Source organism: Dryas octopetala, chromosome 7 (assembly GCF_963921425.1).
Source record: "Dryas octopetala chromosome 7, drDryOcto1.1, whole genome shotgun sequence".
Taxonomy (NCBI): Eukaryota; Viridiplantae; Streptophyta; class Magnoliopsida; order Rosales; family Rosaceae; genus Dryas; species Dryas octopetala.
In genome coordinates, this window is record NC_141372.1 from 21428765 (window position 1) to 21442003 (window position 13239).

Below are 13239 nucleotides of genomic sequence, written 5' to 3' on the forward strand. Positions count from 1 at the left end.
ATTTCTTTCCGTTCGAGAAAACCGAAAACATTTAAACTAAAAAGATCACTCCACGACAAACCTAAATAAATTAAGTACGCCTCAAAAATAATAACTTAAAAAATGTGATAGAACGCCAAACTCTAGATAAAGTTTTCAAGAATAAAAATCATTACGAAGTAAATCAATTTAAAACCTTCAAATCGTTTGAAAACCACTCTAACCCACAAATCGAGAAAGTTTATCTCTTATCGACAATCAAAACGATAATACGTGACACGCAAGAGTGTGTGTGTGTGTCCCAAAGTCTATCAAAAATATTGCATTATGCCCAAAGATGGATAACGTACCCATGATGACATCTGGTGAAGTCAAAGCGTCCTGTTGCGTCATGGCGAAAACTTTGGCCTGGGCTTTGGGGCGTCCTGGCTGACTCCTTTGCTGTCCTCCTCCTCTGCCAGCATGACTAGACTGAGCACCACTACTAGAAGTGGCAACCCCAGTCTGAACGGCTCCGTGACTCTGACTCTGTGCCCCAAAAGTCTGTCCCTGATGCATGTCTGACCCTGAAGCTCTCCCATCGCCCTGTCGTAACATCGGACAATCCCTCCGAATGTGGCCCATCTGTCCGCACTGATAACACCCAGTACTACCCTTCTGACAAGGTCCTCCATGGAATCTACCACAACTGTGACATGGAGCATGTGAACTCCCACTAGTCTGACTCTGATGTCTACCCAAAAGTTCCATATTTCGGGCTGAACTACCCCCTGAAGGATGACTCGTGCTCTGACTGTACCCAGATCCTCCATTGCCACCAGAACTCTGTTTGTAACCTCTGAATCCTCCACTCCCAGAAGAACTAGAGCTGAAGCTACCTCTCTTGGATGGTCCCTGACTAGGGCCACCCACAAAAGTACTCTGGTGAGGGCGACGTCTCGCCTCACTCCTATTCCGCTCCGCTAAAGATCTCTCCACCCTCATGGCAGCATCCCGCAATGAACTAAAGGTGGAGTGGTTAGCTGCAGTAACCACCGTGCGGATAGAGTCTCTCAGACCCTCCTCAAATCTCGAGCATCTATCTGCCTCGTCTGCCACAAGTGCTGGGCAAAACCTGGAAAGCTCAGTGAATTTCCTCTCATACTCTGCTACTGACATAGATCCCTGTCTAAGCCTCAGGAATTCGGCCCTCTTCTCATCACAATAAACCCGCGGATAGTACTTCTCGTAAAAGACTCTCCTAAATCTATCCCAAGTGATCTCTGCCGCGGTGAGTCCTAAACGCTCGGAATCCCACCAGTGATAAGCGTCACCCACTAGCAGGAAAGTAGCCAAGACTAACTTCCGGTCATCGGGGCATCCCATAACCTCAAAAATCCTCTCGAGTTGTATCATCCACTCGTTAGCCACACTGGGATCCGAAGTACCCGAAAAATTTGAGGCCCCGAGCTTACGGGCACGCTCAATGCTATATTCCCCCTCAGGAAAAGCCCTGGTGCGAACAGCAGTAGTCACTGCCTCGGCTAGCCTATCAATAGATTGCTCGAAACCCTGTGTCGTCTCATTGACGCCTTCTGCTACCCTATGGTGGGTCCCCGGTGGTCGGCCACGTCGTCGAGAAGGCATAATATCTACAAGAAAACCAAACTCTTATCAATAATGGGGATGCACATTCAGTGCAGAATTGAGGAATCTAAAACCTAATGCTCTGATACCAAGTTGACAGGACCGCCCCCGAGTTTCACCCAGAAACCCGAAGGGGTCCTGCGGGAATCCAAATTCAAGGAAAATCCTACCGAAAATTCGGCGGAACTTCCCCTGAAAATGGACTAACCCAGGAATTTCAAACCTGTTAAAAAGCACTTCTATACAGCAACCACCTCTACCACAACCAAATAGGGTCTCAGACCCAACAATTCCACAGAAATCCAACTTAAAATTTGTAGAGTGGTTATCAGAGCTACTAATCCTATTACAGCAATTATTACATTTAAGGATAGGAACTTCTAAAATGGAAATGAATCCCTACAAGATCCGGGGGCAGAAAATGGATGTAATTTGCCTCGACGCGTTTGGCTCGACCTCCACCAATGCTACTACCTGGGGGACAATTTAAGACAAAACAAGAAAATGGTGAGATAGGCTCAGTGAGTGGACAGTTAAATGGAGATGAAAATCAAAGATTTAAATATCTTTTCAGAAAAACCCTTTTTCACACGTTTAACTCTAAAACCTTAGAATGTCCTTTGAAATCCCCCAGTTTTTAAAACCATTTCTTAGTGAAATAATAAAATCCAGAGCTGAAAATCAAACTTTGAAAGTCCAAGTTCTCAAACTGAAATCGATATTGTCAATTTATAAATAAATAACTTGAGCTGAAAACTTTCTTCTCAAACATTCTCAACATATTGAAAATCAATAAACTGTTCAACTGAAACCGTCTTACTTAAAAACCTTTTGCTGCCATAAACTCATCACTTAAAATACTTAACAGTTAAAAACACACACCAGTCAGATACCCATAGAATCTGTCATACATGCGCAGAGCCGAGGATCTGTCATACGCATGCAGAGCCATAAATAATCTGTCATACATGCGCAGAGTCGAGAATCTGTCATACACATGCAGAGCCACAAATTCTGTCTTACGTGCACGCAGAGCGGCCCCCAAAGGGCGAAGCATCCCGACACACGGCCCAAAGCCTATATGTGCATCGTGATGGGTCCCAAAGACCTTTTAAATCTGAAACCTGGAGGGTACTGTAAAGGTGGTTTGAAAACCATCTTTTTATATCTCAATGCCACGCAAAATAATTTCTTAAAAAATGAAAAGTCCCAATGAGATTCTCACACCTTTTGCTATCAACTCAAGGCTTTCTCAAAACTTTGAAATCAATTTCCTTTCAATAAATTATTGTATAAATCACTTTTGAAATCGTACATCTCTATCGACTCTTAAAACCACATTTATTCGTCAATCTCGTATGAAAAATCATTTAATAAAACTTAAAGTAAGAAAATTAGTCAAACTAACGGAAATGTAAACTTTGGAAATCATAATCACTTATAACAAATTCAACCCCAAAATATTTTACTCAATCCATACTCAAATAAAACTCGGGCTAAGCAAATAAATTCAACCATAAAATAAACAAAATGTTTTTAAAACAAAAGTCCACTCACAGAGATAGCTCTAGCTTCGATCCTTCGCCGGATCGTCACAAACCACGGTTGTCTCGCCTATAAAATAAACAAATAAAAATACTATTAGTCCCGCCACAAAGACATCAAAGTGGGTGCTAAACCTAATGTCTCACTCGACTCTCGTTCAATGACCACGAATTTTAACATGCCCAAATTAAAATCCGTAAACGCCTCCTCATATCCCAAAAGCTTCGCAGCTTAACCCAACGTCACATACACTTCTAGAATCAAACCGAAAATTAAAAGAACTAGCATAAAACTTATATTGGTCGAAAGCTCATCTTAGAGAAATTTCGACAACAACAAAGTCTCACTTTTTGCGCCCCAAACAAATTTCGACTTATCCAACCACACTCGACGCAGCCATGATTAAACCCACTCAACAATCGCCTTAAAAATAAATTTACAACCACGAAATGACAACGGGTTTTCGAAATCACAGCGGGTGCCACCCAAAGTGGCTGCCCCAAATCCAAATTTTAACTAAAATACCAAATTCATCAAATCTACTCCAACCTTCAATTCTAAACAATAATTGGGGTTCCTAGGGATGAAATTTATCCAAAACCAACACCAATTAACAACCCCCAATTCAGAACTCAAGGAAATTCGAAATGGCCCTATAATCCAAAAATTTAAGTTCCCAAATTTAAAGTTGTGAACCACAAAACCAGAAGAAATTGAAAGCCTAGAGGAAAAGGAAGAAGACCCACTTACAAGGGAGGTGATTGGCGCCGTGGTTCAACCCAAAATTTGGCGAAACAGAGGGGAGCCAATTGCTGGGTTTTTTTTTTTTTTTTGTGCGCACGGGCTGGGCTAGCTGGAGGCGGAGCTGGCGAGCTAGCAGGCGTTGGGGAGGCACGCCGGTGACCTCAGGTGGCTGGAGATGGCTGGGCGAAGAGATGGGCGGCGGCTGAGTGATGGATGTTGGCTGATGTGCAGGGCTTGGTGGCGCACAGAGAAAGTAGAGAGAGAGAGAGAGAACACGGGGAGAGAAAGAGAGTAGGCTCGGGGGGTGGTGGTGGTCGGCGCCTGGGGTGTTCGCCGGAGGTCGAGACCGGTAAGGGTGGCCGGCGATGGTGAAGGGTGGTGGCTGGGTGATGGCGCAGGGGGTCTCGCGGGGGAGGAGAAAACCAGAGGGAGAGAGTGCGGGGAGAGAGAATAAATAGAGGGAGAGAGAGTTCTAGAGAGAGAGAGAGAGTTGTGGAAAAATCTAGAGAGAGAGGAAATCTGATATTTTAAAACCCACGTTTATAAATTTACAACATTGCCCCTCACTTTAAACGCCTATATCTTTCAAACCGTAACTCAGATTGGCGCGTGCCGCGTGTCTATGAAATCGTGAGTTCGAAACCTATCTAACAGACCCAAAGTCAAAAATCGAAAACCCATTTATTTTAAAAGTCAACTTTGGGTCAAGCTTAAATTAAAACGAAAATAAATAAATCAAAACTTTAATTCAAAACCCTTTTTACTTTCCAAATAAATTTCAAAATCTTTAAAATACAATCCAACATCTTTTATAAACCTCTTAAAAACATAGTTAAATAAAATTTTAAATTTTTAGTGAAAATTTGGGTCGGGTCGTTACATCATGTCATAACGCTTCCAAAATCATACCTTACAGTTTCTTAAGTCGATTCTTAGGGCATCTCTAGTCGTTATTTATGACATCCCAAGTCGTTCATTGAAAATTTAAGTTTCTAACTCGATGGATTTTAAATGTTTATACCCTTAGTGCATTTCAATTTGTACTCAGTGACATTTCAAATCATGTTTTGATGGTTCCCAAGTCATATCCTAGAGTTTCTCAATTCGTACTTTCGGGAATCTCAAGTAGTTCCTTAGGACATCACAAGTCGTTCCTTGAGAATTTAAGTTCGTACCTTAAGGCATTTTAAATTTTTATACACTTGGTGCATTTCAAATTGTACCTAATAACATTCCAAGTTATGTTTTGACACTTCCCAAGTCATACCCTAGAGCTTCTTAATTCATGTTTTTGGGCATCTCAAGTCGTGTTTTTGGGCATCTCAAGTTGTTACTTAGGGCATCTCAAGTCGTTACTTAGGGCATCTCAAGTCATTCTTTAGGGTATCTCAAGTCGTTCTTTGAGAATTTCAGTTCGTACCCCAAAATATTTTAAATATTATACCCTTGGTGCATTTAAAATTCTACATAGTGACATTCCAAGTTATGTTTTGACGCTTCCCAAGTCATACTCTAGAGTTTCTCAAGTCGTTTCTTAGGGTCTCTAAAGTCGTTACTTAAAAATTTTAGTTCTTAACTTGAGACACTTTAATTCTTTATATCTTTGATGCATTTCAAATTGTATCTAGTGATATCTCAAGTCAAGTCTTGACGCTTTCAAAGTCATACCTTAGAGTTTTTCAAGTCGTGCCTTAGAGTATCTTCAGTCGTTCCTTAGGACATTTTAAGTCGTTTCTTGAGAATTTCAGTTTGTGACTCGAGGGATTATAAATGTTTATACACTTTGTGCATTTCAAATTGTACCTAGTGACATTCTAAGTCATGTTTTGATGTTTCCCAAGTCATACATTAGAGTTTCTCAAGTCATACTTTTAGGCATCTCAAGTTGTTCCTTAGAGTCTCTAAACTCGTTTCTTGAAAATTTAAGTTCATACCTTGAAACATTTTAATTGTTTATACCCTTGATACATTTCAAATTGTACCTAATGACATCTCAAGTTATGTCTTGACGCTTCCAAAGTCATACCTTAGAGTTTTTCAAGTCGTGCTTTAGGGCATCTCCAGTCCTTCCTTAGGGCATTATAAGTCGTTCCTTGAGAATTTCAGTTCGTGACTCGAGAGATATATTATAAATGTTTAAACTCTTAGTACATTTCAAGCTGTACCTAGTGACATTCAAAGTCACGTTTTGACTTTCCCAAGTCATACCCTAGAGTTTCCTATGTCATGCTTTTGGGTATATCAAGTTGTTCTTTAGGGTCCCCAAAGTCGTTTCTTGAAAATTTTAGTTCGTAGCTCGAGACATTTTAATTGTTTATACCTTTGATGCATTTCAAATTATACTTACTGACATCTCAATTCATGTCTTGATGCTTTCAACTTCAAACCTTAGAGTTCCTCAAGTCGTTCCTTAAGGCATCTCAAGTCGTTCATTGAAAATTTAAGTTCGTAACTCGCAGAATTTTAAATGTTTATATCCTTTGTACATTTCAAATTGTATCTAGTGACATTCCAAGTAATTTTTAATGGTACCCAAGTTATATCCTAGAATTTCTCAAGTCGTGTTTTTGGGCATCTCAAGTCGTTTCTTAAGGTATTTCAGGTCGTTCCTTGACAATTTCAGTTCGTAACTTGAGGTATTTTAAATGTTTATACACTTGGTGCATTTCAAATTGTACATAGTGACATTCTAAGTCATGTCTTGACACTTCTTAAGTCATACCCTAGATTTTCTCAAATATTACTTTTGGGATCTCATGTTGTTCTTTAGAGCATCTCAAGTCATTCATTGAGAAATTCAGTTCATACTTCGAGGTATTTTAAATATTTATACCCTTGGTGCATTTCAAATTGTAGTTAGTGACATTTCAAATCATATTTTGACATTTTTCAAGTCATATCCTAGAGTTTCTCAAGTCGTGCTTATGGACATTTCAAGTCGTTCGTTGAAAATTTCAGTTTGTAACTTGAGAGATTTTAAATGTTTATACCCATGTTGCATTTCAAATTGTATCTAGAGACATTTCAATTCATGTTTTGCCCTATAGAATTACTTGAGAAACTCTACGGTATGACTTTGAAAGCATCAAAACATGACTTGGGATGTAACTAGATACAATTTGAAATGCATAAAGGGTCAAGTCGTGCTTTTGGACATTTCAATCGTTCTTTAGGACATCCCAAGTTATTTATTGAGAATTTTAGTTCGTAAATCGAGGTATTTTAAATATTTATACCATTGGTGCCTTTCAATTTGTACCTACTATTATTCCTTAGGGTATCTTCAGTCATACCTTATGGCATTTCAAGTCATTCGTTAAAAATTTTAATTCTTTCCTTAAGGGATTTTAAATGTTTATACTATTGGTATATTTTAAAATGTACCCAATTACATTCCAAGTTTGATTTGACGCTTCTCAAATCATACCATAGAGTTTCTCAAATCATGCTTTTGGGCATTTTTATTCAAAGTCATTTGTTAAAAATTTCAATTCATGACTAAGAGATTTTAAATGTTTATACCTTTGATACATTTCAAATTGTACCTAATGATATTTTAAGTCATGTTTTGACGCTTCCAAAATCATACTAGAGTTTCTCCAATCGTTCATTATGGCATCCTAAGTCGTTCATTGAAAATTTCAATTCATAACTCAAGAGATTTTAAATGTTTATACCCCTGTTGCATTTCAAATTTTACCTAATGACATCTGAAGTCATATGTTGACAAATCAAAAGTCATACTTTAGAGTTTCTCATGTCATTTTTTAGAGCATCTCCAATCGTTTCTTAGAGCATCTCAAGTCGTTCGTTGAAAACTTCAGTTCGTAAGTCCAAAGATTTTAAATGTTTATATTATTGGTAGATTTCAAATTATACTCAGTGATATTACAAGTCATGTTTTGACGGTTCTAAGTCATGTTTTGACGGTTCCTAAGTCATATCTTAGAGTTTTTAAAGTCGTGTTACTGGTATCTCAAGTCGTTGTTTAGGGCATCTCAAGTCGTTCTTTGAGAATTTCAGTTCGTACCTCGAGATATTTAAATGTTTATACACTTGGTGTATTTCAAATTGTACCTAGTGACATTTCAAGTCATATTTTGACGCTTCCCAAGTCATACCCATGAGATTTTTCAAGTCGTGCTTTTGGTTATCTCAAATCGTTCTTTAGGGCATCTCAAGTCATTTGTTGAAAATTTCAGTTCGTAATTTGAGAGATTTTAAATATTTATACCTTTATTTCATTTCAAATTTTATCTAGAGACATCTCAAGTCATGTGTTGACGCTTCTAAAGTCATACCTTAGAGTTTTTCAAGTCGTTTCTTAGGGCATCTCTAGTCGTTCCTTATGGCATTCCAAGTCATTTATTGAAAATTTTAATTCGTAACTCGAGTGATTTTAAATGTTTATACCTTTAATGCATTTCAAATTTGACATAGTGACATCCCAAGTCATGTATTGACGCTTCCAAAGTCATACCTTAGAGTTTCTAAAGTCGTTCATTTGGGCATCTCCAGTCGTTTCTCAGGGCATCCTAAGTCGTTTCTTAAGAATTTCAGTTCGTATCTTGAGGTATTTTAAATGTTTATACACTTGGTGCATTTCAATTTGTATCTAGTGACTTTCTAAGTCATGTTTTGACGCTTCTCAAGTCATACACTAGAGATTTTCAAGTCGTGCGTTTGAGCATCTCAAGCCGTTTCTTAGGGCATCCCAAGTCGTTCATTGAAAATTTCAATTCGTAACTCGAGGGATTTTAAATGTTTATACCTTTGATGCATTTCAAATTTGAACAAGTGACATCCTAAGTCATGTCTTAACGCTTCCAAGTCATAACTTAGAGTTTCTCAAGTTTTTCATTAGGGCATCTTTAGTCGTTCCTTAGATCATCTCAAGTCGTTCCCAGAAAGCTTCAGTTTGTAACTTGAAGGATTTTTAATATTTATACCCTTGATGCATTTCAAATTGTACCCAGTGACATTCCAAGTCATGATTTAACAGTTCCGAAGTCATACCCTAGAGTTGCAAGTCGTACTTTTGGGCATCTCAAGTCATTACTTAGGACATCCTAAGTCGTTCTTTGAGAATTTAAGTTCGTACCTCGAGGTATTTTAAATGTTTATACACTTGGTATATTTCAAATTGTACCTAGTGACACTCCAAGTCATGTTTTGACGGTTTCCAAGTCATATTCTAGAGTATTTCAAGTCGTGCGTTTGGAGATCTTAAGTCGATCCTTAGGGCATCCCAAGTCGTTCTTTGAGAATTTCAGTTAATAGCTCGATATATTTTAAATGTTTATACACTTTTTGCATTTCAAACTGTATCTAGTGACATTCCAAGTCATGTTTTGATACTTCCCAAGTCATACCCTAGAGTTTCTCAAGTCGTGTTTTTTAGTATATTAAGTCGTTCCTTAGGATATCTTAGGTGGTTTCTTAAAAATTTCAGTTTGTAACTCAAGGTATTTTAAATATTTATATCCTTTATGTATTTCAAATTGCACCTACTAACATCCTAAGTCATGTCTTAATGCTTCCAAATTCATACCTTATAGTTTTTCAAGTCGTTCCTTAGGGCATCTCCAGTCATTCCTAGGGCATTCCAAGTTATGATTTAAAAATTTCAGGTCGTAAATTGAGAGATTTAAAATTTTTATACCCTTGGTCAAATTGTACCCAGTGACATTCTGAGTTTTGATTTGACACTTCTCAAATCATACCATAGTGTTCTCAAGTCATGCTTTTGGGCATGTGAAATCGTTTCTTAAAGCATTACAAGTCGTTCATTGAGAATTTTAGTTCGTAACTCGAGAGATTTTAAATGTTTATACTCTTAATACATTTGAAAATTACCCAGTGACATTCCAAGTTTTGATTTAACGCTTCTTAAGTCATATTATAGAGTTTCTCAAGTTGTGCTTTTGGGCATTTCATGTTGTTCCTTAAGACATCTTAAGTTGTCCCTTGAAAATTTCAGTTCGTGTAGCTATAGGTATTTTAATTGTTTATACTCTTGATGCATATCAAATTTTACCTAGTGACATCCAAAGTCATGTCTTGATGCTTCAAAAGTCATACCATAAAATTTCTTAAATCGCTCATTTGGGCATTTCCAGTCGTTCCTCAGTGCATCCCAAGTCATTTGTTGAAAATTTCAATTTGTAACTCGAGCGATTTGATATGTTCATGAATTCAAATCCTTTTATATTTCTTTTACTTAGTTTTTGTAAGTTCATTTGAATAAAAGTTTTAAATTTTATTTAGTGTTGTGTTTTTGGCTTCCAATCAATAAAATGAAAATTTGCACCATTTATTATCCATAGTGGATTTTGACATGAATCCAATTGGAGATGAAAGTTAACACCTTGAAGTTATTTCATGTTAAATTTCTTGAGATTTGAAGACTTTTAAGGTATTCATTTTGAATTTCAAAGTTAGCGTAGAAGTGAGTCACCAGCATTATGTGGGACAAAACTTTTTGGTCCGAGCTTGGATTGAAGCATATGATATTTGGTTGGAAAGAAGACATCTATGGCTTTCCATTGATATAAAAAATGCAAAATTAGGGTTTGGTTAAGGCCTCCAAATTGCACTTCAAAGACAACTCATAAATCCTGTCAGCAAAATGACAAATGGTCAAAAATGCATCTTTTCATTTTAGATAAAAGCTATCACATGTTTTGCTTCATGTTCTTGGTCTGGCCATTCTAAGTAAAGTCTGATCCCAACATTATGAAGGCTCTAAATGAGGTAAATTGGGCATCTACCTATCGCCACAACCCTCAAGGATCAACCCTAGAAAGATAAAAGAGAATATTCTCATTTTTGAACTCACCTAACCTTATCACTTCATTTTCCTTTCATCATCGCTCTTCATATCATCCTAAAAACTCAGCCACAACTCTCAATTAGACATAACACTCTTTTGGCCTAAATATTTACACATTCTTGATAGAATTTTAGTCACCTGCAAAACAGAGGTTAAAACACTACATATACTCGCAATAGAACAAGGCTATTATTAGTATAGCAAAGGTAAATACGAGGTCATTCCCACGAGGACTGAAATCAATTGAAAAGATGCTCCAAGTACTGAACTTGTAAAACAAGAAAATTGTGAATTATGCTTTGAGATTATTTAAGAATTTAACGCAATAACAAGAATAAAAAAAAAACTAATTTAAAAAGAAGATTTAGAAGGATTATAAATTGGTAAAATCAAAGAAATAAAGGACTAAGGCTAGGCGTCCACCACAAGCTTTCCAATATAACACATATATCATTCATCCATTAAAAGGCAATTTCAGTTTGAAGATTGGTTATCCTTTTTTTATTCTTCCTATGGCATTTAGGCTAGAATAATTCCTACAATATGCAATCTCCCTATGGTATTTAGGCTAGATATAAACACGCAGAGGATAATGAACTTAAGTAACCAAAATAATCATGTAATTCTTATAGCATGGTATTTACCCTAAGTAATTACACCTTTTAATTGCAAGAAGCATACATCAAAATCAGTGTGGCATTCACCCAATTTTGCATCATATAACTTAGTCATATACCATCATGGTGATCAAGCATCAGACATATAACTAGTATAAACCACAACAATTAAAAGTTCAAACCAAGAGTCACATTAATGGATAAATAAAAATAAAGTTGTTATATCATCCTGCTAGGGTGTAGCCCTACCCTAGCCTGAGGTTTAGTTACACATGAAAATAATTAAAAACCAAAGTAATAGCATAAGAATGGAAGAGAAAACCCAACAATAAAAAGATGCACGCACATATGCCTCAGTTAGTCCTCCCTTTTTAGTGTAAAGATCCGTCCATTTAATCTGACCTGGGCTATGCTTTATATAGGGTCTTTCCCCCTTTTTCTAGTCCTAATAAACCTCAAATTACTTAACTTACAAGGAAAAAGGCAGCCCAACAAAACGCAACTACATAGGAAACTGAAAATAGAAAGTTCTAATCAGCTTTCCTATTTCTTGCGGGTTACAGTAGGGAATCCGATTCTGGGCTTTTGGAGGCCTTAATCTTCACCAAATTGGACGTGTATGATGACGTTGAAAAGTTCTTGATGTCAGCTACAACTTTGATGACAAACATTTTTCAAGAAAAAGCGCATAAGCTGGACTAAAACCGTCCTCAAGCCCAATAGCTCCAATCTGCCCGAGTAACTCATAACTTGACTTTGACAACTTGTTTTGAACGATTGGCTAATCCAATGACTCTGGAAATTGGACACAACGTTCTTTGAACTCTTAGCTTTCATCTCCAAGTGGTTTCATTCAAAAATTCCCAAGTAAAACACAATTTATCCATCTTTTACATTTTAGAGCTCCTGAAAATACAAAAACTGAAATATGTGAAGATCTCTATAAACCAATCAACTTTTGCATCCAATATCTAAGTAGAAAGAGTACATTTATATGATATATAAATGACTTATCAAATACCCCCAAACTTGGATTTTGCTGGTCCTCAAGCAAAACAAAATAAAATAAAAATAAAGAAACACAACACACAAACAAACTTTGAAAAAAAATTAAAAATAAAAATTTGTCACTTTTTCCTCTAGCCTCAAAAACCTATGTCACTTCTTTACCATTTAGAAACAGATGACTTCAATCCTCAACTCAGAGTTTTTATAAAGAAAGAACCAATAACTTCCACATTTCATCTCAAAGCCAAAAAGAAATCAACAATCACATAACGTACTCTTTATTTCAACTTCAAACCTTCACATGTATTTCACTCATAATAAAGGCACTCAGAAGTTGGTTAAATTTCCTTCTCTCAAGCATATGTGAGTAGATTGATGCAAATAAGAAAACTAAATCTCACATATATATAAATCATGAAAATCGCACAGAAGGAGAAAAATATGATTTCATGAAAGGACACCAACTACCAAGAATTTGAACCAAAACTTAACTTACTCCCCATAATCAGACCAAATTGCTCTTAAGATCAAGTTAGGACTTTTTTCTAGGTTGTAATGTAAAGATAAGGTACTGGCTAATCAAAAGGAAGGGAAGGAAAAACTTTTGAGAACCATTAGGATATACATTATAACTACTTTCTCAAATTCCTTACTTCCTTTACTTTCTCGCATTTTCAAACTCTTGAATGCTTTAGATCATACACATATACATGACTTTTTCTCTTATTTCATCAAGTTGCTTTTTTTTTATTTTAACCCACATATTTGAGCCTCAATCAATAATTCGGAACTTACACAAGTACTCTCTCAAAGTTCAACTAACAATATATATTAGAGAGTAATAATGTATCATTAACCATCCCAATAGTTCTCAAAACAAGGTGGGAC

At 36.7% G+C, this 13239-nt stretch overlaps 1 protein-coding gene across 1 annotated transcript; it reads right to left on the reverse strand.

Annotated features, from left to right (window-relative positions):
• Positions 1–237: 237 nt before the first annotated feature.
• LOC147280524 (uncharacterized) lies at positions 238–1605 on the reverse strand. The gene has a single exon (XM_086252222.1). The coding sequence runs from the start codon at positions 1603–1605 to the stop codon at positions 238–240; it is 1368 nt and encodes a 455-aa protein (XP_086108348.1).
• Positions 1606–13239: the final 11634 nt, after the last annotated feature.

Excerpts from the sequence above, each read along its gene's own strand:
- LOC147280524 (XM_086252222.1), bottom strand. The coding sequence starts at position 1,605 with ATGCCTTCTCGACGACGTGGCCGACCACCGGGGACCCACCATAGGGTA.